Source organism: Dipodomys spectabilis, unplaced genomic scaffold (assembly GCF_019054845.1).
Source record: "Dipodomys spectabilis isolate Male_0828 unplaced genomic scaffold, ASM1905484v1 ptg000030l, whole genome shotgun sequence".
Lineage (NCBI taxonomy): Eukaryota > Metazoa > Chordata > Mammalia > Rodentia > Heteromyidae > Dipodomys > Dipodomys spectabilis.
Window position 1 is genome coordinate 4,276,885 of NW_024870707.1, and position 26,986 is coordinate 4,303,870.

At 37.2% G+C, this 26,986-nt stretch overlaps 4 protein-coding genes across 4 annotated transcripts; all 4 read left to right on the forward strand.

Annotated features, from left to right (window-relative positions):
• Positions 1-1,139: 1,139 nt before the first annotated feature.
• LOC122104764 (olfactory receptor 8J2-like) lies at positions 1,140-2,093 on the forward strand. The gene has a single exon (XM_042675698.1). It carries the CDS (start codon positions 1,140-1,142, stop codon positions 2,091-2,093), a length of 954 nt encoding a protein of 317 aa, XP_042531632.1.
• Positions 2,094-9,320: 7,227 nt separating this feature from the next.
• LOC122105091 (olfactory receptor 8K3-like) lies at positions 9,321-10,262 on the forward strand. The gene has a single exon (XM_042676200.1). It carries the CDS (start codon positions 9,321-9,323, stop codon positions 10,260-10,262), a length of 942 nt encoding a protein of 313 aa, XP_042532134.1.
• A 6,766-nt stretch (positions 10,263-17,028) lies between these two features.
• On the forward strand, positions 17,029-17,952 carry LOC122105088 (olfactory receptor 8K3-like). Its single transcript, XM_042676195.1, has one exon. It carries the CDS (start codon positions 17,029-17,031, stop codon positions 17,950-17,952), a length of 924 nt encoding a protein of 307 aa, XP_042532129.1.
• A 6,263-nt stretch (positions 17,953-24,215) lies between these two features.
• Positions 24,216-25,139, forward strand: LOC122105081 (olfactory receptor 8K3-like). Its single transcript, XM_042676184.1, has one exon. It carries the CDS (start codon positions 24,216-24,218, stop codon positions 25,137-25,139), a length of 924 nt encoding a protein of 307 aa, XP_042532118.1.
• The last annotated feature ends 1,847 nt before the right edge of the window (positions 25,140-26,986 follow it).

Consider the following 26,986-nt stretch of genomic DNA (forward strand, 5'->3'; position numbering starts at 1 on the left):
CAGAAGCTCAGTGGAAGAGTGATTGTTTATTGTGCAAAAGGCCCTGGGTTTATATCTAAGAATGAAAGTAAAAAGAACAAGATAACTCCTCCTAGACCAGTAAAATTTAATTTCAAAATCATCAAGATTTATTTTTTATTTGATCCTTATTCATACTCATATTTTTGGAAGTAAGACATGAAATGTAAGATACTAATTATAAAGTTAAAAGAAATAAGTTGGAGTGAACTGAAAGTGAAGATCAGGCTCCAGTCGTACTGGCCATGAGCAAAAAGCTCAGGGACAGTGCAGGCCCTGAGTTCCAGTGCCAGCACTGACAACAACAACAAAAATCCTAAACTAGATGTAAAATAAAATAAATTGGAACAGCCCTTAATTAATTGAAGGGGCACTGGAATAACTGTGAATAGAATAGATAGGAAGGAAAATAAGAGGCGTTTGAGGAAGGAGAGGAGACAAAGTAGGAAGAACTACTTATTTGGTGAAAGAAATAAGATTTAAAAGGATTACGCATTTCTGAAAGACACAACAAAGGGTAAGTACTGAGATGTAAGTCTGTTAATGCCATCAAGAGAAGAAGGGAGTGACAGAAATGAACAAAGAAAATCTCAGGTTATAGACAACATTTCTCACAAATACTGAAATTCTCTAGGAGTCTGATGACAGATAATTTTGACAAAATAACAGGGAAATCTGGGAATAGCATGACCTGAAGTCATTTTGGCTTATCAGTCCCAAAAGGCCAATCTCTTTTATCACTGGGAACACACACACACACACACACACACACACACACACACACACACACACACACACTGTTGTATGCATCAAATGTTGTATAACACTCGTTCATGAAAATATTAACCAATACAATAGTGAACTATATGTGCACTTTACCAAGTACCCAAAAATGAATAAGTAAAAGGTCAAAACCAAGCAATGCACAAGAACTTGGTTTTGTCCCTTGTGTTTCTAGGGCTCCTGAAAAGATGGGAGGGGAAAAGCCATAATTGAAGTCTAGTTTGACCAAGGAAACTGATGGTTTTTAATAAAACATTTATTAGCAGCATCTAAAAGACACAGTAATTTGGACTGTTTTATGAATATATTTTTTTCCTCTTAAGATGAATATAACATAAATGGCTTCTGGGAATCATACCCATGTGACCGAGTTCATCCTGATGGGAATTTCTGAGCGCGCAGAGCTGCAAATCCCCCTCTTTCTTGTCTTCCTGGTCATCTATGGACTGACAGTCATTGGGAACCTGGGCATCATCACACTCACCAGCACTAATCCTCGGCTTCACACCCCAATGTACTTCTTCCTGCGACACCTGGCCATCATCAACCTTGGGGACTCTACTGTCATTGCTCCTAAAATGCTGATCAACTTCTTAGCAGCCAAGAAGAGCACCTCCTACTACGAATGTGCCACCCAACTGGGGGGCTTCCTGGTTTTCATTGTGGCTGAGATCTTCATGCTGGCTGTGATGGCCTATGACCGCTACGTGGCCATTTGCAACCCTCTGATGTACACGGTGGTGGTGTCCCGGCAGGTCTGCGTCCTGCTGGTGTCTCTCACTTATGTATACAGCCTGTTCACCGCGGTGGTGGTCACCTCCTGTGTGTTCTCTGTATCCTATTGCTCCTCCAACGTCATCAACCATTTCTACTGTGATGACATCCCTTTGTTAGCATTGTCCTGTTCAGACACCTCTGCTCCAGAAACAGCTGTGTTCTTCTTCTCCGGGACCAATTTGTTTTTCTCCATGATTATTGTTCTGATATCCTACTTCAACATTATCCTGGCCATTTTGAGGATACGCTCTTCGGAGGGGAGGAAGAAAGCCTTTTCCACCTGCGGTTCTCATATGGCGGCAGTCACGATCTTCTACGGGACTCTTCTTTTCATGTACCTGCAACCCCGGACCAACCACTCCTTGGACACGGACAAAATGGCCTCTGTCTTCTACACCTTAGTGATACCCATGCTAAACCCTGTGATTTACAGCCTGAGGAACAAGGATGTAAAGGACGCTTTGAAAACATTCCTCAGGAGCTCCTGCCTGTCATGCAAACCCCTGTTAACTTGAAAACTGCAACTCCACTTACATAAGAGGTTTGGTTCCCTTCCTTAAAATACTGTTCTCGAAAGAAAGTGGCAATACCTGGTGAGAGGAATTGCTTCATTTCCTTTGACATAAAATGTAATTGATTGTATCCCAGATTAAAGTGCCCAGAAAAGAAAACATCACATGCATATGATAAATTATGAAATTGGTATGTTTCAAAAGTACAATATAATATGTCAAATGGCTCTTATATGTCCTAAAGCCAGGGAACAGGTAGTACAGATGTGTGGGGATCATTTCTTGGTTGATATCAAGGCTCAGAATCTTCTCCTTCCAAATGATATTTTGTATTCAGCCAGCAAAAATGATGTTTTTATTTCATAGCATCTTATTCAACAGATTCTGAATTTCTAAGGAACCATCTCTATCTTTTCTTAAAGATAAAATGTGCATCAGAAAAGTTACTTTTAGAAGAGCATACATACTAGACATAAATGTTAAATTCATATATAATTAGAACATGTGAAAAATGAACGAAAGCAAATAGAAAAAAATCTGTTTTCATATCTCTTGCTTAGTGCATCCACACAAAGGAATGTGCTAATGTCAACTAAAAAATTTAAAACCTCAGAGTTAATTTTTAATTATCATATAATTTCACAGAGGGGTTTCATTGTTTTATTTCCAGAAATCCATGGAATGTACTTTGATCTAATTCACTCTATACTCTTTCTTTTTTATTGTGAAAATACCTACAGAGGGGTTACAGTTACAAGGGCAAAGTAATGAGTACATTTCTTATCAAGCATTGTTGCCTCCTCCTTTCTTTCCCCTTCCCATCTTCCCCCTCCCCCCATATTTTTTCTTTCTTGTGATTGTTTCTATTACTCTTTCTTTTACACCTCCATTTAAACCAATATAGTGTATTTTATTCTATTTTCATATACGCATATAAAGTATTGTGATCAGAATCAATCTGTATTACTATTTTAATTCATCTCTGGGCAATTTTAGCACCTCATATTAAAACCTGCTGTATTAAAATATGTTTTATTATTTTTATTGTCAAGGTGATGTACAGAGGAGTTACAGTTACATAAGTAAGGTAATAAATACATTTCTTGTTATCTCTTCCCTCATTTTCTCCTACTTTCCCTCCCCTCAACCCCCCCCCCCAAAGTTGTACAGATAATTTCCAACATATTGTCTTGTGTATATCACTGTTGGATTGTCCCCAGCCCTGCCTTGTCCTTTGTCTCCCCATTCTGTTGTTCCCTCCCCTCCCCTAATTCAAATAATTGTATATATAATAACAGGGAACCAAGATCAAATACAGTGAAAATTTTTATTTTGAAAGCATACATTAAACTTCACTTCTTCTAGTATTTTTAATTGATATGATTTAGAGCAAAATGTTATTCGACTAAAGAACATAAAATCGACAAACAAGGCCCTGTTTCCTGAAAGACTCACATGCTCTCCTAACTATTCCAGAGGGGTGAAAAAAATTGAGCCTAGTTATTACCAAATCTGTACAGAGAAACTATTACTAATGTATAATGATCGAGTGAAAAAGAAAAGCACTGACATGTGAGGTAAAGGAAAAAATACATTTTGGGGATGGAGGAGTCATAAATTAATTACATTCAGCAACTAAGGTTCTTAGGTCAATGAGTCAGTTTCTAATGTAGTCAAACAGAAGCAGAACAGGTGAAAGCAAAGTATATCTCACAGTGATTGGGATACCTGATCTCAATACTAGCAATAGATTTGTAGTTTTAACCATTAAGCACTTTATTTTTTAATGTGTATGGTAAATGTATCAGCAGTCTCTTCCTCCTGGAAGCTTAGGAAATGATCTATTCTCTTGGTTTTTTTCCTTCCTCTAGAGATTGCCCACAGCCACTTTCCTAGCTCTATTTCCAGCAAATCTATTACTAATACCTTTCTGTTGAAATACTTTTCTCTGACTTTAATCCTCTTTCCTACTTCTTCCTTCATGCTGATGAGTTGACAGACACCAGCAATTCATGAAAGCTTCCTAATGGCAATACCCTTCATAAAATCACATGTGGCAATCTCTTTTTTCCACTTGGAGTAACATTGTGATGGTGAATCTTGATTGTCCTTCATGGTATTGGAGCACATCTAGGAGATTAGTAAAGCACAGGTGTACTGGGCAGATGTGGGCAGCTGCCTTCAGAAAGGAATGGCATACAGAATACCCATCATAGGGGAAAGCCACTCCCTGCATATGGAAGTCAACAAGTAATAGGTGAGAAGACCGGATGGAATGAAAGTGACAACACAGGGAGACCTTGTTTTCGAACTTCATTGTTCCAGAGGGAGAGCATCACATGCTTCTGTGGAAATATGTGAACATCAGGTTCTAGCTGCTTATGCTTTTAATGCTTACAACACATTCAGCGCTTTCCAGGGAGTCTCGAAGCCCTTCAGCCTGTGCATGACACCAAATCATTGGTACCACTTGTTCTGAAGCAACTTGTTTCTTAACCTGAGCATTGTCTGGTCCTCTGACTTTCCAGTGTACAAATGGACTTAAGCCATCACAATGCACACAGACACACACACACACACACACACACACACACACACACACACACACACACACACACACACACACATACAATCTTTACAATGCATTCACTGAATAAAATAATCTGTTCCAAGCATTCCACAATGAGACATGTTTACATACACACACTCACCTAACTCTTGCCATACTTGTATCAGATGTGATAAATTCCAACAACCAAGCAGAACCCACTACCAAGCTCTTAGGAAGATAGGACCAAGATTTATAGCTCTGATCATATTATCCATGCTAGGCAAGTTTTGTTTATGCATTTGCTATTTTTGAAAGAGAATTATTTATCTCTATATATGGATTTGGGTTAACTGAAATGCAGATGTTTAAACATCTACTTCTTTCAAACTATCCTAACAGCAATTTGAACTACAGTAGTCAATTTACATTTCTAATCATTAAAAATAATTTGGGCTTGGGGGAGTGGGAGGTCTGAGGCTTCCGTTCTGTACCTGGGATCTGTTGCTGAGTTCTATTTCAAGTGCATCACTCTAGTATTTATGCCACAGTTTACTTCTAGATTTAGGGTGATTAGTTGGCAATAATAACTTCAGGGGCTTTCCTGTTGGGCTGGCATTAAATATGACCCTCAGATTTCAGCCTCCTGAATGGCTAGGATTATAGACCAGAGCCACTGGCACCCAGCTGATTAAAAATAATAACTATTATACATTTCAAAAGTAAACAATTTTATAAATGCCTTACGCAATCACAAATTAAGTGTACGGATTCATTGATTTACATTCATTGAAATGATTTATTAATTATCGAAGTATTTTTGTATTGAGAAAATTATACAGTTTTGCTTCTTGTAATTTTTGCTTTGGGGCAGTATTAGGGCTTGTAGTCATACTAGGAACACATTCGAATGATTTCTTTTTCCTTTTTGCTTTAGTTATCTTTTGAAAAGGGCTTTGAGACTCTGCCCAAGTCATCCTGGGCTATCTTGTGTAGCGATGACTACAGCGTATGTTACCACACTTCGCTTTTTTTGTTTGAAATGGAATCTCACTCAGTTTTTTTTTTCTGCAAACAACAATCATCCACATCTTTGCCTGCTTAGTAACTGAGGATTACAGTTATGAGCCACAACACCAGGACAAAATGTGTTTCTTGATCACCATGTAATCAAATATGGCAATAAACATTTCCTTATATACTTCTGTTGCAATAACATTTTGGTGGTTAACTTCCTGTCTCATCTGTCTCATGACTTTTCAACCTAACATCATCAATATTTGCTCAACGACTGTAAAATACAAGGTCTAGCAGAGAAGGCATCAACATGGTGCAAGACCCTAGAGGGAAAAATGGCTTATTGTGAATCTGATTCTGTGAAGCCATGCCACTTAAGATTCAGAAAAACATAAACAGGAAACAGAGGAAACAGGCATAGATTTATAACTTTTACACATTCTACATATTTAAAATTAACTGCAGGACAAGTTTAAATGTTAAATCATTGTCCACTGCCATAAAACTGGGCTCTGGTGGCTCAAGCCTGAAATCCTAACTACTCAAGAGGCTGACATCTGAGGATCACAGTTTGAAGCCAGCCTAGGCAGGAAAGCCTCTAATCACCAATTAAGCACCACACACACTAGAAGTGGAACTGTGGCTCAAGTGGTAGAGCACTAACCTTGAAAACAGAGAAGCTCAGGGACAGCATCCAGGCCCTGAGTGCAAGCCCCAGAATCAACATACATACACAAAAACTTGATTCAAGTACTATTGTGAGAAATGCTGACTGTTGAGGTAACTACATTTGTAGGTGAATAAAGTATGTATCCAACTCTTATTATAATTAAATCCAGATATTTGATTTAGAATAATGAAAATCAACAATGCCTAAAAAAGAATTCCTCCACCGGGAAATTAAAGATTCCCCTAATAGTAAACAAATACCTAGGGACATCACTGATTTTTCTCAAATGCTTTGGGAATAACCAAAAAATTGCATTCATGCTCCCAAAAGCAGGCGTCAGAAAGAAGAGAGATTCATAAAGTTTCCTGATAGCAGTCAGGTTAGTAGCCCTACAGGAAAACAAGGACTTATTTCTCATGTTAGGTGAGTTGTTAGAACTGGAAATTTTATCTATTTAGTTATTTCCAGAAACTGAACCCCAGTATGTAATTCATAATTTATATTTTATATAGTATATGATTTTTCTTGCTCATTGATATTGTATGCACAATTGTAGTCACTCACCCAGCATAGACTTAATATCCTATACCATACTCTAGAACATTTCCAAGACTTTATTTTCTAGAATAACTACTTAACACTGTTATTCTATTCCTTTGTGGTTGCAAGGGACTATGTTTCCATTTGCTATTATTTCTGTACTCTCCTGAGATTCTAAAGAATGAACTTTGAGACAGCTGAACCTGTTTTGGAATTCTCCACCAGGGATGCAGTCTAAAGATTTTGTTGTTCTGGTGTGCAGTATGGATACTATGTGAGTATAAATGTTTCTACCAGGGCTTCTGTAACAGCATGTAATTTCCAGTCAAGTGATATAATTTCTCTTATCTTCATACATTCTTAAGTTGTTTTATTTTTTATCTTGTATTTTAAATAAGTTTTTTATTTTGAAAATACCATACAGAGGGGTTACAATTACATGAGCAAGGTAATGAGTACATTTCTTATCAAGCATTGTTGCCTCCTCCTTTGTATTTCCCCTACCATCCCTGCCCTCCCATCTCCAGGACTACAATATCCCCCTACACCCCAGCCAAAGTTGTAAAGTTTGTTTTTCGACATAGCGTCTTGTATATCTCATTGTTTTACAGTTTTATTTGTAGGTGCTTGTGGTCTCCTAGGATGGCACAAAGCAGGATTTGGCATGCAGAATGTGAAGGAGAGCAAATGTGGTCAAATGTGTGAAAACAGAGTTGAGTTTGTTTTGAGGAGGGGAGAGGGTGATGAGGAAGGGTGATGCAGGGGTGAGTCCAATCAAGATACGCAGAATACAGACATGAACATGCCAGAATGACCCAGGCTTATACTGACAATGAGATGCTAACAATGAGATGTACAAGACACTTTGTTGAAAATGAACTTTACAACTTGGAGGGAGGGAGGAGTCAGGGAGGTGAGGAAGTAGGGAAGGAAGGGATGGTAGAGGAAAAACAAAAGGAGGAGGTAACAATGCTCCATAGGAAATGTACTCATTACTTCACTCAAGTAACTGTAACCCCTCTGTACAGTAGTTTTAAAATAAAAAACACATACAAAAAATGAGGTTGTCAGGTGCTGGTGGCTCATGCCTGTAATCGTAGCTCTTCAGGAGGCTGAGATCTTAGAATCATAGTTCAAAGCCAGCCCAGTAAGGAAAGTCCGTGAGACTCTTATCTCCAATGAACCACTCTGAAAACCAGAAATGGTGATGTGGCTCAAGTGGTAGAGTGCTAGCCTTGAGATGAAGAGTTCAAGGACAGTGCCCAGGCCTTGAGTTCAAGTCCCACGACTGACCAAAAAAAAAAATGAGGTAAGATGAAAGTGGAGACACTAACAAGATACATTTTCTTTATCATCGGACATGTTGAATTGTAACCTTTTTGTAACACCGACTTAAAGGCGATAAAAACAGATATTTTTAATATATAAAGGAAAATGTCAAAGAGAAAAATGGTGGCATGTTTTTTGTGTTGCTTGTTTTGGGTTTTGTTTTTTTGGGGTCAGTGATAGGGATTGAACTCTGGGGCTGGGTGCTCTACCACTTGAGCTACAGCGCCACTTCTGGTTTTCTGGTGGTTCATTGGAAATAAGAGTTCCACAGACTTTCTTTCCTGGGCTGCCTTTGAACTACCATCCTCAGATCTCAGCCTCCTGAGTAGTTAGGATTACAGGTGTGAGCCACAGGTGCCCACCTTGGTGGAATGTTTTTAACAAATCAAATGTGCTTTTCAATGAACAAAAAACACTAGGAAAATAAATACTCTGAATCTAAGTCATAATGTTTTCTAATGGCATATTGAACTACATCTACCTTATATCAGCAATCTGTAAAGTAAAATGCCTGCTATATTCTGCATATTTTAATGATTTCTAAGTTTGGTTCTAGGTTCTGAAGTGGAACTGAGTCATTTCAGGCCAATAATGACAAAGGATGCAGGTTTTCCCTTATATGTGGAAGCTAGACTTAGCTTACAAACTCAAGTAAATACATGGAGTGGTATGCAGGTGTATACAAATGCATTAACTGAAATATGGTAGATTAGATGGAGATCTCAGATAGTGTAATTCCTTAGAAAGCCAAGATGAAAGATGAGCAAAATAAAACACCAGGAAACATATACTTGAAAGGAGTGAGCTGAAGTCCTGGGGGAAAGCATAGCTGAATGAAAAGGAGAAGAAGGGGAAATGGGACCAGAATCAAATGCATTTTACTACAAGAGTAAGGGGAGTGAGGAAAGGGGTGGGTAGAGGAAGAAGTGGGAAGAAGGTCAAAGGGACGACATTGATGACTTCTTTGCACAATGATTTAAAGGTGATAATAAAAATAAAATGACTTCATGTCAGAAAACTTTGCTGTATCACGATTCTCAAATGTTAAAATTGTCATGGGGGTTACCTCCTGAAATCCAGTGGCTATGGATGACTGTTCTCACAGAACATTTCCTTCCAGGTCAGGATGGAGAAAGGGAATGTCACGGTGCTCAAGGATTTCATCCTCCTGGGAGTCACAGACCGCCCTGACCTGCAGGCTCCTTTCTTTGTGCTGTTCCTCATCATCTATACGATGTCAGTGCTGGGCAACGTGGGCATGGTCATCCTCACCAAGGTGGACTCCAGGCTACAAACACCCATGTACTTCTTTCTCAGACACCTGGCTCTCATTGATTTTGGTTACTCAACAGCTGTGGGACCCCAAATGTTGGTAAATTTTGTCACCAAGCAGAACACAATCCCCTATAACTTGTGTGCCACGCAGCTAGCCTTCTTCATCTTTTTCATCATCAGTGAGCTTTTTGTTCTATCCGCCATGGCTTATGATCGCTACGTAGCCATCTGCAACCCTCTACTCTACATGGTCATCATGTCTCAAAAGGTGTGCTGGACACTAGTGGCCATCCCTTACCTCTACAGTGCTTTTCTCTCTCTGATCACCACCATCAAAATTTTCATTTCCTCCTTCTGTGGCTCTACTGTCATTAGTCATTTCTACTGTGACAGTCTTCCCCTGCTGACTTTGCTTTGCTCAAGCACCTGGGATGTGGAATTGATAATATTAACATTTTCAGCATTTAATTTGGTGTCATCCTTGTCAATAGTCCTCGTGTCTTATGTGCTCATCCTTGTAGCTATTCTTAGGATGAATTCTGCAGAAGGCAGGAATAAGGCTTTCTCTACCTGTGGGTCTCACTTGACGGTGGTAGTGGTATTATATGGGACTCTATTCTTTATGTATGTGCAGCCAAAATCCAGTCACTCTTTTGAGACTGATAAAATGGCCTCTGTATTTTACACCCTGGTGATCCCCATGCTGAATCCCATTATCTACAGCTTGAGGAACCAAGAGGTCAAAGGTGCCTTGCACAGAGTGTGGAGAAACCTTTGCAAACTTTCGATTTAAAGTGTAATACACAATGGTTATGCAATAAATGACACAAAGGCAATGGTTTATTATACGTATTAAGCCTTACAAAGTCGTGTACTAAAAGACGCATCGGAAAGTAGAAGTATTTTCTTGGTTCTCAAACTATAGATATAAAAGTACTGATTGTCCTTTAGGAACTCATTTTTGCTTGTCTTCAAGTTCAGTGTAAATGTGTGAAGTTTGTGTCATTAATTCTTACATTGCCAAATGTCTACGTGACAATTGAAGGGGTACCTTCAAGTGTGTGGACCCCATTAGACCTTTTGTTGTTGTTTTTGTTGTTACATGCATCCATAGGGTAAAGAATAATTTTTATGTCTCACACATCATTTCAATTTCCATGTGCATCCCATTACATGATGATACTTAGGAGCTATTTGCTTAGTGCATTATGTACTGAATTAATACTAAGCAAAGAATAATTCATTGTAGAAGTTTTTCATGAATAAACAAAACAAATGAATCTAAAAGTATGGAAATGCCATATGATCCTGCTACATCACCACCCCTGTATATACCTGAAGGAATCAAAGACAGCATACAGTAGTACAACCTGCATGCCCATATTGACTGGCAATATTCACAACAGCCACTAGTCATCTAGTTAGTCTAAATACCCATGGATGTTGAATAGATAAAGAAAACATGGTACATGTAATGAAAGAAATCATATTGTATGCAGAAAAGATGGAAGGAGTGGGAAGACCACCATATAAAAGCAAAATTGTTGGAAGTGGCGCTGTGGCTCAAGCAGTAGAGTGCTCACTTGAGCTGAAGAACACAGGGACAGCGCCCAAGCCCAGAGTACAAGCCCCACAACTGACAAAAAAAAATAAAAATATAAAAAAAGGAAAATTATATTTGATTACAGTTTTCTAATGTGGGGAGGGGAAAAGAAATAACAAAATGATGAAATAAGGATACAGGATGACCTATTGTAACAATGAGATGTACAAGACACTGTGTTGAAAATGAACTTTACAACTTTGTGCGGTAGGGGGAGTTGGGGGAAGTGGGGAGGTAAGGGATGGTAGGGGAAAAAGAGAGGAGAGGGTAACAATGCTTAACAGGATATGATTTATTACCTTGCTCATGTAACTGTAACCCCTCTGTACAGTATCTTTACAATAAAAAATATGTATTTAAAAAAAAAGCACTGGGCACCAGTGGCTCATGCCTGTAATCCTAGCTATTCAGGAGGCTGAGATCTGAGGATTGCAGTTTCAAAGCCAGCCCAGGCAGGAAAGTCTATGAGACTCTTATCTCCAATAAACCACTCAGAAAACTGGAAGTGGTGCTGTGACTCAAGTGGTAGAGCACTCACCTTGAGCTGAAGAGTGCAGGGACAGCGCCTAAGCCCAGAGTTCAAGCCCCACGACCAACAACAAAAAAAAAAAATTAAAAAAGCAAAATAAACCAGACTCAGAAAGACATGTACACATGCTTTCTCTCCTATGTAGCATTGTAAAAATGAGATTGGGATGGTGATGGTGATGACTCTGACCTACAACTAATTATAAATAATAAAATATGAAAAATAGCTTCTATGTGTAATAATAATAATCATGCTAAATGAACAATTAAAACTAATGCCATTTAAATGATGCCCACAAAAATGAAATATTTTCAATAAATTTCAGATTTCATGTAGAAATATGCAACAACTTTGCTGGGGGGTGGGGGGAGGACTGGCTGGGGGGAGGAGGGAGTATGGAGAGGGACGGGAAGGGGAAACAAAGAGGAGGCAAAAATGCCTGATAAGAAATGTACTCGTTATCTTGCCCATGTAACTGTAACTCCTCTGTATGGTATTCTCACAATAAAAAAAAATTCTTATTGAAAGGAAAACCTAAATAGATATTCTAAACCGAGGCAAAGTAAAACTACTTAATATTATTGTGTAGATGTCACTTCTTCCAAAATTATTTATAGGTGATACCAGTTATATATGTAGTAATTTGTTTTGTAAATATCAGTAAAATAATGTTACCCAGTTTTACTGAGAAGTAAAAGAGCCAAAATAACCAGCTCAATATTGAGAAACCAAATTTGAAGACTGACAAATTCAGTTTCAAAAATTAGCACTGATATCTAGTAATCAGCAAAATAATAGATAAAATAGATTTACAAAATAGAATAGAGTAGAACAGAATAGTATAGCCTAAAAATAGACACACACAAAAATAAATTCGACTGTATAATGACAAAGGAGTAAAGTAAATGCAATGCAGCAAAGATTTTCTTTTGCAACAAGTGGTTATAGAAAAAGTTGACTTCGACATGTATGTGATATACAGGAAAATGTTCTAAAATTTTAAATATGGTACACACAGGTAATTGTTCTAAAACTTCAACTATGTTTAATGTCTGTTTTGACCAATAATTAAATATGTTGATGTACAGACTTACTTTACCTTACTTGAGTATGTAAACTAGAAGAGAAACTGAAATTGTAAAATATGAAATACTAACATTTACCATGTACATGCTCCATATCAATGATTTTTTTGTGTATCAAGTCACAGAAGCTGCAATATGGAACCTAAATGGGTAAAAGCATCTCACATACAAGGTAAACAGCTGTTCAGCCATACAGAGAATGGTGACACGTCATATGTTTTAGAATACATGGAACTGGAATTTACTACTAAGTAAAATAAACCAGTCAGCGAAAAAAATGTATCACATTTTCATTTCAATGTGGAAGGTTAAACATGCCAGTCTGAATAGAGAATTGTGCTTGTTAGGGAGTATGAAATCGGTGTGATGAGAGAATGAAGGAGAGTTGATCATGGGTAATAAAACTCTTAGATGGAAAGAATAAGTTCTAATATTCTATACTACAGTTAGCATGGCTATAATTCACAAATATCTATTAAATATTTTATGAATAATTATGAGCTTGAGAGCTCTAAAAATAAAACAATGAAGTTAATTAACTTGATTTCATTGGCACACATGGATACTTATATTGAAACATCACAATAAACCTCTGCAAGTTTCATGTGAATAAAAATTTTTAAATTATTTTAAAATGCAAATTATCTTGATTTGGTCATTATACATTGCATATGTTTCAATTTCTCATTCTGTAAAATAAAACAATTTATGTTTTTGATTAGCTGAGCACAAAGCTGTTGAAAATCCAAACAGCAGTTGTCCATTTTTGTATATAGGACAAATTTATGGAACAGAAAATGGTAAACTTTTTTGGAATGCTCCCTTTTGCAGATACTATTACAACATCTGTATTCTTGTTAAATAGATGTGTTGTTTGTTTAAAAATGCCATATAATGTTTGAATTTTCAATGTGTATTCTGCTTCCATAGTGAATTTAAATATCCGTAAAGACAAGAATAAAAGAGCTACACGTGTACATCATCTTCTCGTGTGAATGTTTCAAAGATTTAACAACCAATATTAAGCATTTAACCATTATTTCCACTGCCTTGAGATAATAAGATATGTTCTGTATAATAATAAAAGACCATTAACATATCCCACAGGTATAATATTTTGTTATCAGTTGTAGAAAGTTATCGCACAGAACTTTCCTTATACAAGAACATAAATTGCACTTTGCAATTAGCAAATATCCCATTTGAGCTTTACAATGCTCAGGAATGATTAGCAAATTATGTTTCCCTTTCAGGAATAAGTCTCAGAGGGGTTAGTGATCTCACAAATTGCTTTTATGGAGTTAAGAAGCATGGAGAGCATAGGAAGACTCTTTAGCAAAGGTGAGTGGCTTGACTGTACCTGTTTCTGTGACCTTTCATAGAGTCCCAGCGACTACAAACTATATTACATTCTATTGAACGGAAGCCTTCTTTTGTTTGTCAATTCATACTTCTTTAATTACCATGTCTGGCATCAAATTTTGAAATCAGAAAGTGTGAGTTTCCAATTTTTTTCCCTTTTTTACAATATAGTTTTGTTATCTTTTAGCATTTATACAAAAGGGTTGTGTCCAATGAAACAGGTGATGAATTTAATGAATCTATTCTCAACCTACCTCTTCCCTCAATTTTCTTCATGGGAGAATATGCATTAAACTTTATTCATTCATCTGCTGCCCTCTCCTTGATCACACTCTTCCTTTGAATACCCATTTCCTGGTATTTATTTTGTTGCTCTGTGAGTTAGCCTTTTGAAGGAATTACACTGCTTGAATTCTTCCCTGAATCTACCACACTTGAGTTAACACTTCAGTGAAAGATTTTACACACAGCCCTGAAATGTTTGCTTATCTATTTATAAATAAATTCTAAGTTCCACATATGCATCCTTTGATTTTTTTCCAGGCCCTTTCATTTCTTTGCAAATGATATTTATTGTTTATAACAGATAACTAAAATTTGTATATATATATATATATATATATATATATATATATATATATATATATATATATATCACATTTTCTTGATCTATTACTCCACAAGGGTTTTCTGGGCTGACGTAATACATTGGCTATGGTGAATAGTGCTGCAACACACATAGAAGTAATCTTGGCTTTATTATTATTCTCAAGAGGAGAATTTCTGGATCATTCAAAACATTAATAAGAAATCTGGTAAGTATTTTGGACACTTAGATTAATCTAAATGGATTTTTTTTGGTGGTGGTGGTGGTGATGTGTGTGTGTGTGTGTGTGTGTGTGTGTGTGTGTGTGTGTGTGCCATAGGGCTTGAATTCAAGGCCTGAGCACTGGTGCTCCACCACTTGAATCACATCTCTGCTTCTGGCTTTCTGATAATTAATGGGAGATAAGATTCTTACAGGCTTTTGGGTTCAGACTGACTTTGAACAATGATCCTTAGGTCTCAGCCTCCTGAGTAGCTAGGATTAGTAGGATCTGATGACCTGAATTTTTTGACAACTTCCTAAGAATAAGATTTTCAGTGAATGAACCCAAGCTGCCTTTCTAATTCATTAAAAATCTCTCTTCTGTTTATTTCATTAATGTATCAGAGTTTTAGAATGAATGGTCTCATTTTTACATGCTTGGTAAATTTATTTCAAAGACCTTTTTATGACTTTTTTCTGTCACCTATGCTGACTACAAATGAAATATTCTCTGAAGCATTTATTATATTCCAGATAAAATATCTTTCTTTTTAAATAATATTTAATGTAATTATGTACAACTGATATTCTTGTCAGTGTACAGTATTATTCATGAAGCCTGTGTTTCTTTGGCTTTGGCTTACTTCATTTATAATTTCTTTCCAAGTCTTTCTGTTTCCTAACTAATGGTACAATATCTTCTCTTCTTTTCTTTTCATTTTGTCTTGTTTGATTGCATTTGGAAGGGTAAGGGAAGGCACATTAAAGGTGAAGCAAGGATGAAGAAAAATAATGATACTCACTAGACAGTATGTGAAAAATGGAGCAGATATCTTGAACCAGTGAGATCAGAAGAGAAAAAGTGGGAGAGAGCAACAGAAGGGGAAACTCATTTCTCATTACCTGATTCATGTAACAGTAAACCCTCTGTATATCAAAACTACAATAACAATAAGAAATTTAAGTATACTGTAAGAACAGATGAAGTATTACCGAATAATGACTATGGAAATAATAAAATTAGGTCCAATGTGGCACATTTGTAGCCGCAGGAAAAAAGATGGTTACAATGCCTATCAGTCCAATAAAATATTTAAATTTGACTTTTTAATGTAGTAGAATAAATAAATTACATCATTAAATTATGTTGGGTAGAATCATGATCTTAGCATGGTCCTAATTTTGGAGATAAAGAGTCATGTATGGAGCTGTGAATGGTTGATATGAAATGGACTCAAGGAAATTAATTTTATTTAAGTGGGCTAAGTCATTCACAGATAGTGAGTAAGCACGATTTCTCCAAATGACTATGACCAGTGTTTCTAGAAGTTATCATCTCAATCCATAGACTGAAAAAGAAATTAGACTTTCTTTTTTTAAAAATAGTGTAATTCCTTTTTTATATGTTTTTTATTGTAAAAATACTGTACAGGGGGTTACAGTTACATGAACAAGGTAATGAGTATATTTCCAGTGGACTCTAATTAAAACCACTTGGGACCATATTAGAGTACAAAAGGCCAATAGAGGGAAAAATGTTCTCTCTGCTCAAACTTGGAAATCCATCTTTCTCAAGTTCCTAAGGCTTTTGCTTCCTTCTATGATGTAGATTGCCCTGGTCCTCAACACTTTAGACATGGTCTGGAATAGTTCTCAGGCTTTTCTGAGATTTCATTTTCTATACAAATACGGGATTTGGTTTTTCACTTGTCACTATTTTTGATTTTGGTACACTGTTCTTGTATATACATTTATTTGATTTGGGGAAGGGAAGGAGAATAATAAAAGAGTGAGATGAAGGACAAAGGGTGAACCAATGCAACAGCAATGCTCACAAGACACTGTTGGAAATGAACTTTATATCTTCCTAAGGAGGGGAGTAAGGGGGAAGTGGCAACAAACTAGGGAGAAGGTAAGAATGTTCGCCCAGATATGTACTCATTACTTTACTTATATAACTGTAATCCCTCTGACATCAGCCTTACAATAAAATTAAATAGAATTAAAAATCAGTGACTCTAAGATGAATAAACAGAGATAAATGGGGCAGTTTGGATATATTTCATTTATATTTGCTTTGCATGCTAAAGGAATCTCAGGGGACGAAAACATCAGAAAGCCATTTACTGTGATGCTGTCTTCATGCAGAATAGGTTTATCTAACAAGCCTGGATGGAGAAGCGCAACCTCACGGTGGTGACTGAATTCATCCTGATGGGCATCACGGATCGTCCTGAGCTGCAGGCTCCACTGTTCGTGCTGCTCCTCCTCATCTACGTGGTCTCCGTGGTGGGCAACCTGGGCATGATCATCCTCACCACGGTGGACTCCAGGCTGCAGACCCCGATGTACTTTTTTCTCAGACACCTGTCTCTCACTGACCTTGGTTATTCGACAGCAGTGGGACCCAAGATGTTGGTCAATTTTTTGGTGGATCAAAACCCAATTGCCCGAAACCTCTGTGCCACACAGTTGGCCTTCTTTCTTGTGTTCATCATTTGTGAGCTTTTTATCCTGTCGGCCATGTCCTACGATCGCTACGTGGCCATCTGCAAACCCCTGCTCTACACCGTGGTCATGTCGCAGAGGGTGTGTCGACTGTTGGTGGCCATCCCTTACCTCTACAGTACATTTCTGTCCCTTCTCATCACTGTCAAAATTTTTAATTTAAACTTCTGTGGCCACAAGGTCGTCAGTCATTTCTGTGACAGTCTGCCCTTGATAGCTTTGCTCTGCTCCAACACTCATGAAATTGAGATCATAATTTTGATCTCAGCAGGGTTTAATTTGGTTTCATCTCTTGTGGTGGTTCTTTTCTCTTACCTGCTCATCCTGCTAGCCATTTTCAAGATGAACTCTGTGGAAGGCAGGCACAAAGCTCTGTCCACCTGTGGGTCCCACCTGACCGTGGTCATAGTCTTCTATGGGACGTTAATATTCATGTATGTGCAGCCCAAATCCAGCCACTCCTTTGACACTGATAAAGTGGCTTCCATCTTTTACACCCTGGTGATCCCCATGTTGAATCCCTTGATCTATAGCCTGAGGAACAAAGACGTCAAATCTGCTCTTGAAAGGCTGTGGAAAATCCTGTGAGATATTTTACCTGCATTATTAATATGGACATTAGAAAGCACTTTGTGTGAATCCCATGTAACTGGAAAATACATCCTCCTTCTCCTCCTCCTCCTCCCCTTCCTCCTACTGCTCCTTCTCCTCTTCTTTCTCTTCTTCCTCCTCCTCTTCCCCTTCCTCCTCCTCTTCTCCTTCTTCCTCCTTTTTTGTCTGTACTAGGGTTAGAACGCAGTCTCCCTCATTTGTAATAACTATGAAATGTCTATGATATTCTTACCAGGGGATCACTATTGTGATCCAATATATGTAGCGACCCAGTTACTAAGTGCATACCACATATAATGAAGCATAATCAAAATGCGCTCCAAGAATTGGAAACAAGAGGTTCGTATTATGTCCTGCATGCAGGGTTTTTTTTATTTATTTTTTCTTTCTGTGTTAGTTTTCTGTACCCTTTGTCTTGTATATAAGCTTATCTAACCTGTGGAAGGGATAAGGAAATCACGGAAGCAGCAGGACAAAGGATGAACTAATGCAACAATGATACTAGACTTACATTAGAAATGAACTTTACAACTGGGGAGGTTAAGTGGGAGAAAATGAGGGAAGGGGTAACAGTGTTTATAAAGAACTATATGCTTTACCTTACTTATGTAAGTATAACCCCCCTGTTCATGACCTTTACAATAAATTTAAAAAATAAAAACATGAAATTGCTGTACTCAGTGGATTATGTCTCCTCTCATAATCTTGTTATTTTATTTAAAACTAATAATATATCTTCATCATGATGTGAGTATAAGAGATCTGATGAAGAATACTGATTACTTAATTTAAAAGGAATGGAAGAGCTGTTTTCAGAGCTACCAATTTAAAAGAAGTGATGAAGGCTGAGATTTTCCTCCCAATAAAACAAGAAAAATGGAATAAAAACAAAATGGTAAGTTATATGAATTTTTTAAAAATTGACACCACATATCAAAGTACAGTTTCCCTGAGATATGCAAAGCAAATGAAGTAGCCCCTGTGATACTCAATTCTTCCTGTCTTAATAATATCCAGACAGAATCTCACAAAAAAACCCACTACATGACATATAATAACATCCTGGGTTGGAGATATAACAAGAGTCTCAGAAGAACAGATAGCTAGCATGATAAAAAATGTATCACAAATCAATGAGATGTAAAGAGGTCTGCAGATACCTATTGAGAACTGTCCTCAATCATTCAATATATGGTTTATCCACACATCTAAAAAAAAGAATTTCAGATATGGTGGCACACACCTGTAATCTCAACTGTTCAAGAATTTAGATGTGGAGATGGGAAGTTCATGGTAGAGGTCAACATGGGAAAAAGTTGATGAGATCCTATAATTTACTGTATTCTTAATATGTGTTCACTTTCTCCAAGCTAGTCATAGCAACATATGTCTCAAAAACCAGAAAGTGAAATGAGAAAGTACAAAGATCATGGTCTGAGGCTGACTGGGTATTAGTTTGAGACTTTATCTGAAAAATAAACTAAGAACAGGGCCGGAGGAATCGTGCAAATAAATCAACTGCTTAGCAAGCATGAGATCCTGAGAGTAATCTCAGTACTATTACCCGCCTCCGAGGAGGAGGAAGAGGAGGAGGGGGAGGGGGAGGGGGAGGGGGAGGGGGAGGGGGAGGGGGAGGGGGAGGGAGAGTTTTACTGTGCAAATCAGGCTGGCTAGAATTTATTGCATAAACTGGGCTGTCCTCACATTTAAGATACTCTCTCCTGCCTGTCTCCACCTCCTAAATGCCAAAATTATTGGTCTATACCAATACATTCTGTAGCAAATATTTTTAAATAAAGACAATTGACGATATGCTAATACTAGATGAAAAAGTAATATGTCTACTTTGATAGACATGTTTTCCTTAAGTACAAAATATTATAGGAGAAAAAATTCATTCAATAATGATACAACAGTAAATCAATCAACAAGATTTAATAAGAAATGTCTACATGCAGAATCATAATGCTTCAAATGATATGAAGCAGACACAGATACAAGTACATAAGCAAATAAGCAAATTTCACTACTTCTGTCATTAATTGACAGAAGAAATTATGCTAGAATTTTTGAAAGGTTTTGGTACAGTAATTCAACACTGCTAAATATACTGTCACAATTTTAATTTAAAGGGAAAATTAAATGAAAGGAAACAAAAATAGCATAATGCCATTCTTTATAAGCTCTCATCAAACATTGACCATGATAAACAAAATTCAGGCACATACTCAATAATTTAACTGGATCTGCCATACAAATTTCACTCTCTGACTACAATAAAATCAATCATCTCAATTGCCAAAATAGTTGTCAATAAATTTCCAAATACTTGGAATCTAAACATACTTTCTACTAATGCAAAACAGATAAATGGTGGCATTATAAACCATTTTGATGTGATTTAATATTTGATTAAGTATCCATTTGAAAATTTCCAAACAATCTATATGTTAGAAATAGAGTAAAATATTATTTGTGCTTCCAATCTGGAAAGCTAGGGGAAAATGAGCCAGGATTAGACATATAGAGGGATATAAGATAATTGTGCGATGTTCTACACAAAAATAAATAAGATGCTATCATTGAGTGAGTGAGAAAGGACTGACCACAATGGATGCAGAAAGGGAATTTGATAAAAGACAACCACTTTTGTGATAGAAACAAAACAATAAATTATGTCTGGAGGAAATGTACCTCAACGTGAAAAAAGGGCATTATAAGAAGTGATGAAGAATTTACTGGTTGAGAAAAACATCAAAAGCTTGTCCATTAAGATCTGGACAGGACAAAGATGCCCTCTTCCATCATGTTTATTTCAAAAGTCCAAAGGCCCTAGCCACAGCAATCAGGGAAGAGAAAGACAGGAAGGACATCCAAACAGGAAGGGACAAGGTCAAAGTGTCATGTTCTGTATATTACGTGATCTTGGGTATAGAAAGACTCAAAGATTATAGGAGAAACCTGCTAGGATTCAATGACAAATTTAACACACTTGAAGGACACAAGAATCAACCTAAACAATGGTGTCCCTGTGTACCAAGAGTGGACCGTGTGAGATAAAAAAAAATCCACAAACTAATGCCATTTATAGTAGGTTTCAAAACTAAATATATTTCCTGTCAAATTAGAAGAGAATAAAATGCACACCCAAATAGGTGAACATATACCACATTCTTATTTAAAAGAGCTGATATCCTAAAATATATAATAAAGCCATGTACTGTTTCAATACAATCAATATGAAAACACGAACAGGAAGTAGAAAACTAGGGGGGAAATTCCAGAATTTGCACAAGAATAGTTTTTAAAAACTGAATTGCCAAAAATAGCAAAAAGAAAAAGGCCAGATATGTTACACTGCTATACTGAAAAGCCACTATGATCAAGGCACCATGATATTGCCATAAAAATGGACACTTGATGTAATCAGCAATAGAAATGAGGATTGTCATCTGTTTCCTCCCTTCTCCTGCCTATGTTTTTTCCTCCCTTTTCTTGACTATGTTCTCTCCGTAAGTATTTTAGGCAAACATCCTTGCTTTAGTATATTTTTATTACAGTATTAGGCAATACATAGTGTACTGATTTTTGTGTCGGTATGTAGGAATTGTTAATTTTATATCAGAGCCTATAATATATGGAACTTCACGAAATCACTGGAGGACTTTTTATTAATCTCTTCTTCTAAGAAAGAAATTTATTTAGGATTATAAATAGGACCAATGAATTGTGTTGGGTAGAATCATGATCTTAGCATGGCCTTAATTCAGAGATAAAGAGTCATGTAAGAGCTGGGTATAGGTGACAAGTTGGTATGAAGTGGAATCAAGAAAATTAATTTAAGTGGGCTAAGTCATTCACGGATAGTTGATAAGCAGGATTTCTTCATATGTCTATGACTAGTGTTTCTAGAAGTCACCATTTCAATCAGGAGACTAAAAAAGAAATCAGAGTTTCTTAATGATAGTTAACAGCAATTAAATCCACTTAGGACCATTTAGAGCAAAAAAGGCAGAAGGGGGAGAACTCTTCTCTCAGCTGGAACTTGGACATCCATCTTTCTCAAATTCCTTAGGTTTTCACTTCATTCTAGGACATAGATTGCCCTGATCCTCAACACTTTAAGTTTAGTCTGGAATAGTGCACAGGCTTTCCTGAAACTTCATTTTCGAGACAAACACAGGATTTCTCAGTTTTCATAAAAGGGTAAGCCAGTACTTAAAAATAATAAGACATATGTATGTAAAACATATATATGTATGTATGTGTGTGCATATATAAACATGTAAACAAACACACATATAGTCACATAGCTCAAAAGACATATCTTTTGCGGGTTTTCTTTTTTGCTTTTGTTTTGGTGCCAGTCCTGGGCTTGATCTTATGGTCTAGATGCTGTCCTGGAACTTCTTTTCCTCAAGGCTAGCTAGCAGTCTTCTACTTAAGCCATAGCTCCCTTCCAGTCTTTTGCTGATTAATTGGAGGGAAGAGTCTCGCAGGCTTTCCTCCCTGGGCTGGTTTTGAAACATGGTTTTGAATCCTCACATTTCAGCCTCCTGAATGACTAGGATTACAGACTTGAGACACCGGCTCCCAGCTGTATTTTACATCTTTTAGGGCATGCATATACATAAATATATGTGTGTATGTGTATTTTATGGGGTCTGTATTCCTAGTGGATTCTTACTGATACCCTTGCGAATAACATGGTCTGTGACAATTAGTGAAGAACCTCCAGACATTCTGTTCACTCTTAATTACTTTAGGGAGAGCCAAGCAATTGCTTATCATTTCCTCAGGGAATTTCACATCTCATGTTTTTTATTTTTTGTAAAAAGGTGACTCCATAAATTTTCGTGACTAAATCATGTAGCACTCTATGCTGGAGCCAAGGGAGAACTTCATTACAGGTAACAGAAATTGTCCCCTGTTATGTGTGAGAGAAACTCAGTTTCTAGTGATATTTGAGCAGCTTTATCCATGCTTAACAATGCCAAGCAGACACAAATCATTCATTTTTTCCCCTTACATTAGTGTATCAATAGTATCACATGGGTAGATTGCTAAAAACTTGGAAGCATCTATATGTAACAAGGTAGAAAGAAAGAAAGAAAGAAAGAGAGAGAGCGAAGGAAGGAAGGAAGGAAGGAAGGAAGGAAGGAAGGAAGGAAGGAAGGAAGGAAGGAAGGAAGGAAGGAAGGAAGGAAGGAAGGAAGGAAGGAAGGAAAGAAGAAAGTCAAGGAAAGAAGGAAGGGAAGGAAAGAAAGGTTGATCATTATGGCTAGGAATTTAACTCAGTTCTTGCAAAGGGAGCAGAAAATGTTTCTCTCATTTTTCTATTTCCCTCTAAATTAACTCTGATATTCACAAAAATAATCATTGCTAAAACTTCCAAAATATATCCCAGAATTGCTTAAACGTTATCAAGTTTTGTGTAAATAATTGTATCTCTCACATAGGGCCAAAACTGAAAACAAGAATCTTAATGGCTTAAAAGATACATTTTGTGTTAGATTAATTTTGGGAGCAAAATTATGAACTGCAAGTATTGAGTCCATCCATTAAATATCTTTGTAAATACTGTGGTTAATAATGTACAAATGCCACTCTGAAGTACCTATTATGTGGACTGACAAGAACAAAACTCTAAAGAACAGTATAATATAGTTATGTATAAAAGCATTACAATTGGGACACTGTTTCAATTTTGATTTTCCTTCTATGTATTTATATTTATTCATAATATATGTTGATATGGGGTCATCTCTATATCTGTAATACTTCATCTACCTAAATATGTTTTATCTGTTTGCTAATTTACATGTAAGTTTGTCTGTCTCTCTTATCAAATTGTCTTGATGGACTCAATTGATATTTGGAGAGGATGTTAGACACAGAAGAATGTTCCCTATTTAACCAACTCTAATGAATAGGTTCTGATACCAACCCATATCTCTTGTGACAAAAATAAGCCCTTAGCTTTGGTGAACGGTGGTTGGTGAGTAAAATCTAATCAACCTGAAAGCCACTGATCTATCTCTGTCTCTATCTCTAATTCCAATAATGCAGTTCTATTTTTAAAGAGGGATTTACTTGTAAATCTAATAAATGGGACCCTCTGGATATGTTTCATTTACATTCACTTTGCATCCTACAAGAATCTCAAATGATAATAACACCAGAAAGCCATTGACTGTGATGCTGTCTTCATGCAGAATAGGTTTATCTAACAAGCCTGGATGGAGAAGCGCAACCTCACGGTGGTGACTGAATTCATCCTGATGGGCATCACGGATCGTCCTGAGCTGCAGGCTCCACTGTTCGTGCTGTTCCTCCTCATCTACGTGGTCTCCGTGGTGGGCAACCTGGGCATGATCGTCCTCACCACGGTGGACTCCAGGCTGCAGACCCCGATGTACTTTTTTCTCAGACACCTGTCTCTCACTGACCTTGGTTATTCGACAGCAGTGGGACCCAAGATGTTGGTCAATTTTGTGGTGGATCAAAACACGATTCCGCGTAACCTCTGTGCCACACAGTTGGCTTTCTTTCTTGCTTTCATCATTTGTGAATCATTTATCCTGTCAGCCATGTCCTACGATCGCTACGTGGCCATCTGCAAACCCCTGCTCTACACCGTGGTCATGTCGCAGAGGGTGTGTCGACTGTTGGTAGCCATCCCTTACCTCTACAGTACATTTCTGTCCCTTCTCATCACCGTCAAAATTTTTAATTTAAACTTCTGTGGCCACAAGGTCGTCAGTCATTTCTGTGACAGTCTGCCCTTGATAGCTTTGCTCTGCTCCAACACTCATGAAATTGAGATCATAATTTTGATCTCAGCAGGGATTAATTTGGTTTCCTCTCTCGCGGTGCTTCTTTTCTCTTACCTGCTCATCCTGCTAGCCATTTTCAAGATGAACTCTGTGGAAGGCAGGCACAAAGCTCTGTCCACCTGTGGGTCCCACCTGACCGTGGTCATAGTCTTCTATGGGACGTTAATATTCATGTATGTGCAGCCCAAATCCAGTCACTCCTTTGACACTGATAAAGTAGCTTCCATCTTTTACACCCTGGTGATCCCCATGTTGAATCCCTTGATCTATAGCCTGAGGAACAAAGATGTCAAATCTGCTCTTGACAGGTTGTGGAAAATCCTATGAAACATTTGTGTGCTGAAATTGACATTCAATACTATTATTATTATTATTAATTACATGAGGGACATCAGACTTTGCGTGAATGCCATGTAAATAGAAAACACAAATGCATTCAGCTTTTCGGTGGGACTTGACTTCGAATATTAGAAAACTTTCCCAAGAACAATTCTATTATGAAGCAGGCTACACTTAAGATACTCTATATTGAAAACCACAGCAAAATATGCCATACTTCCCAGGATGGAACAAGTGTGTGACACGAACAGGTCATATCCCTGAAATGGGCAAGGAAACACTTTCATCAGATTCTGGTTTTTCCTGTGTTACTTCTCGTAGCCACAAGATGGCAGACGCAGACCAAGGTTTTCTTAAATAGCTATACATAAACTAGGAAGAAATGACAATGGGCAAATATCTGGATTTTCTACAGGAAATCAATACAGTGCTAGGATTCAAAACAAGGGAGGAATATATACTCTAATTTCTAGTACTTGTAAATGGCGCACCATGGAATAAGAGCAAATCACTGATAAGAGTCTGTGATCGCTTGCTCTTCCAGTGTCATATTTGAGCAGAAGTTCATATTACATGCCCTTAAAATCAAGTTCCTCATTTATATGAAACAAAGCATTTTGTATGGTGTTATGAAATCTCAATGAACACATGTGACATATAGTTAGGAAACGATAATGAACTATTTTTAACAGTCTCTATAACTCTTTGAATAATTCATCATGCCAAAAAAAAAAAAAAGATGCAGGTTTTGCCACTCTGCCATAGAAGTCTTTGTACACTAGAAGAAGTAAAATTACAGTTTTTCTTCTGGAATAGAACATCTTGGTACTTAAAATTATTCTTTAACATCCCTAAGGGACATCTCTTAAGAACTTGTTTTCACAGTAATGGATTTATAAATATTCACCATAAAAGATGTTGTCAATACTTATTATTTGCAGCCACTACAATTTACATACTTTTCTCAACATAAAGATACAGTGAGGGGGTTAATTTTTTTTAATGTTGTTATAAAAGTGACACACAGAGGGATTACAGTTACATAAGACTGGTAAAGAGTCCATTTCTTTTTGGACAACGCCACCCTTTCTCTTACTGTCTTTCTGTGTTTTTCCCTCCCATCCCCGACCCACAAACAGTGTGTATTTAATAAACATAAAAAATTCTACTTCTTGATGAGTGCATTACATATAGGTTGTTCTTTTATTTCAGGTAGAATAATAGCCAAAAGAACACTACCAAATAATGTCATTAATGGCTGTCCTCCTTTGATTTTATGTGATAGGAATTGAAATTTGATTCATAAGCCATTGAATTCACCCAAGCATAAAATGCAATGACTGTGTCAATCATCACAGTCCATTCATCAAAAATCACCATAATCTTGTCATACCCTTAAAATAAATAAATAACAAACCTAGTGTGGATTTGGTAGTAAAGTCTCTCTTCTGCGAAATACTGTCACCTTAGATCCTAGACAATCAGTAATCTGCTTTTAGTCTTCACAGCTGACTTAACTTGAACATTTGAGACAACCCCAACAATAAAGTGTGTGGAAATTTGCCTCGACTGACTTCTGTCTAACAGAAATCAAGATATTTCTCTGTCATTTCCTGGGAGACTGTATCTCATTCAAATGGCCTTCTCTGCCAGTACTCTGGGAAGCTGCTCCAGATGGATGCCAGTGGATGCAGAGGTCCCAATTCGGTCTGGTCTCTATTAATATTGTGTTTGTCTTAATGCAGTTCAACATAGAAAATCCACCATGCATCATAGTTTTTACTGGCAGGTCAGCAGGGCTGGGCCTGGTTACCACTGGGCAGTGCCCTGCTCTG

What these genes read in the sequence shown, in the direction of transcription:
- LOC122104764 (XM_042675698.1), top strand. Translation starts at nt 1,140, where the DNA reads ATGGCTTCTGGGAATCATACCCATGTGACCGAGTTCATCCTGATGGGA.
- LOC122105091 (XM_042676200.1), top strand. Translation starts at nt 9,321, where the DNA reads ATGGAGAAAGGGAATGTCACGGTGCTCAAGGATTTCATCCTCCTGGGA.
- LOC122105088 (XM_042676195.1), top strand. Translation starts at nt 17,029, where the DNA reads ATGGAGAAGCGCAACCTCACGGTGGTGACTGAATTCATCCTGATGGGC.
- LOC122105081 (XM_042676184.1), top strand. Translation starts at nt 24,216, where the DNA reads ATGGAGAAGCGCAACCTCACGGTGGTGACTGAATTCATCCTGATGGGC.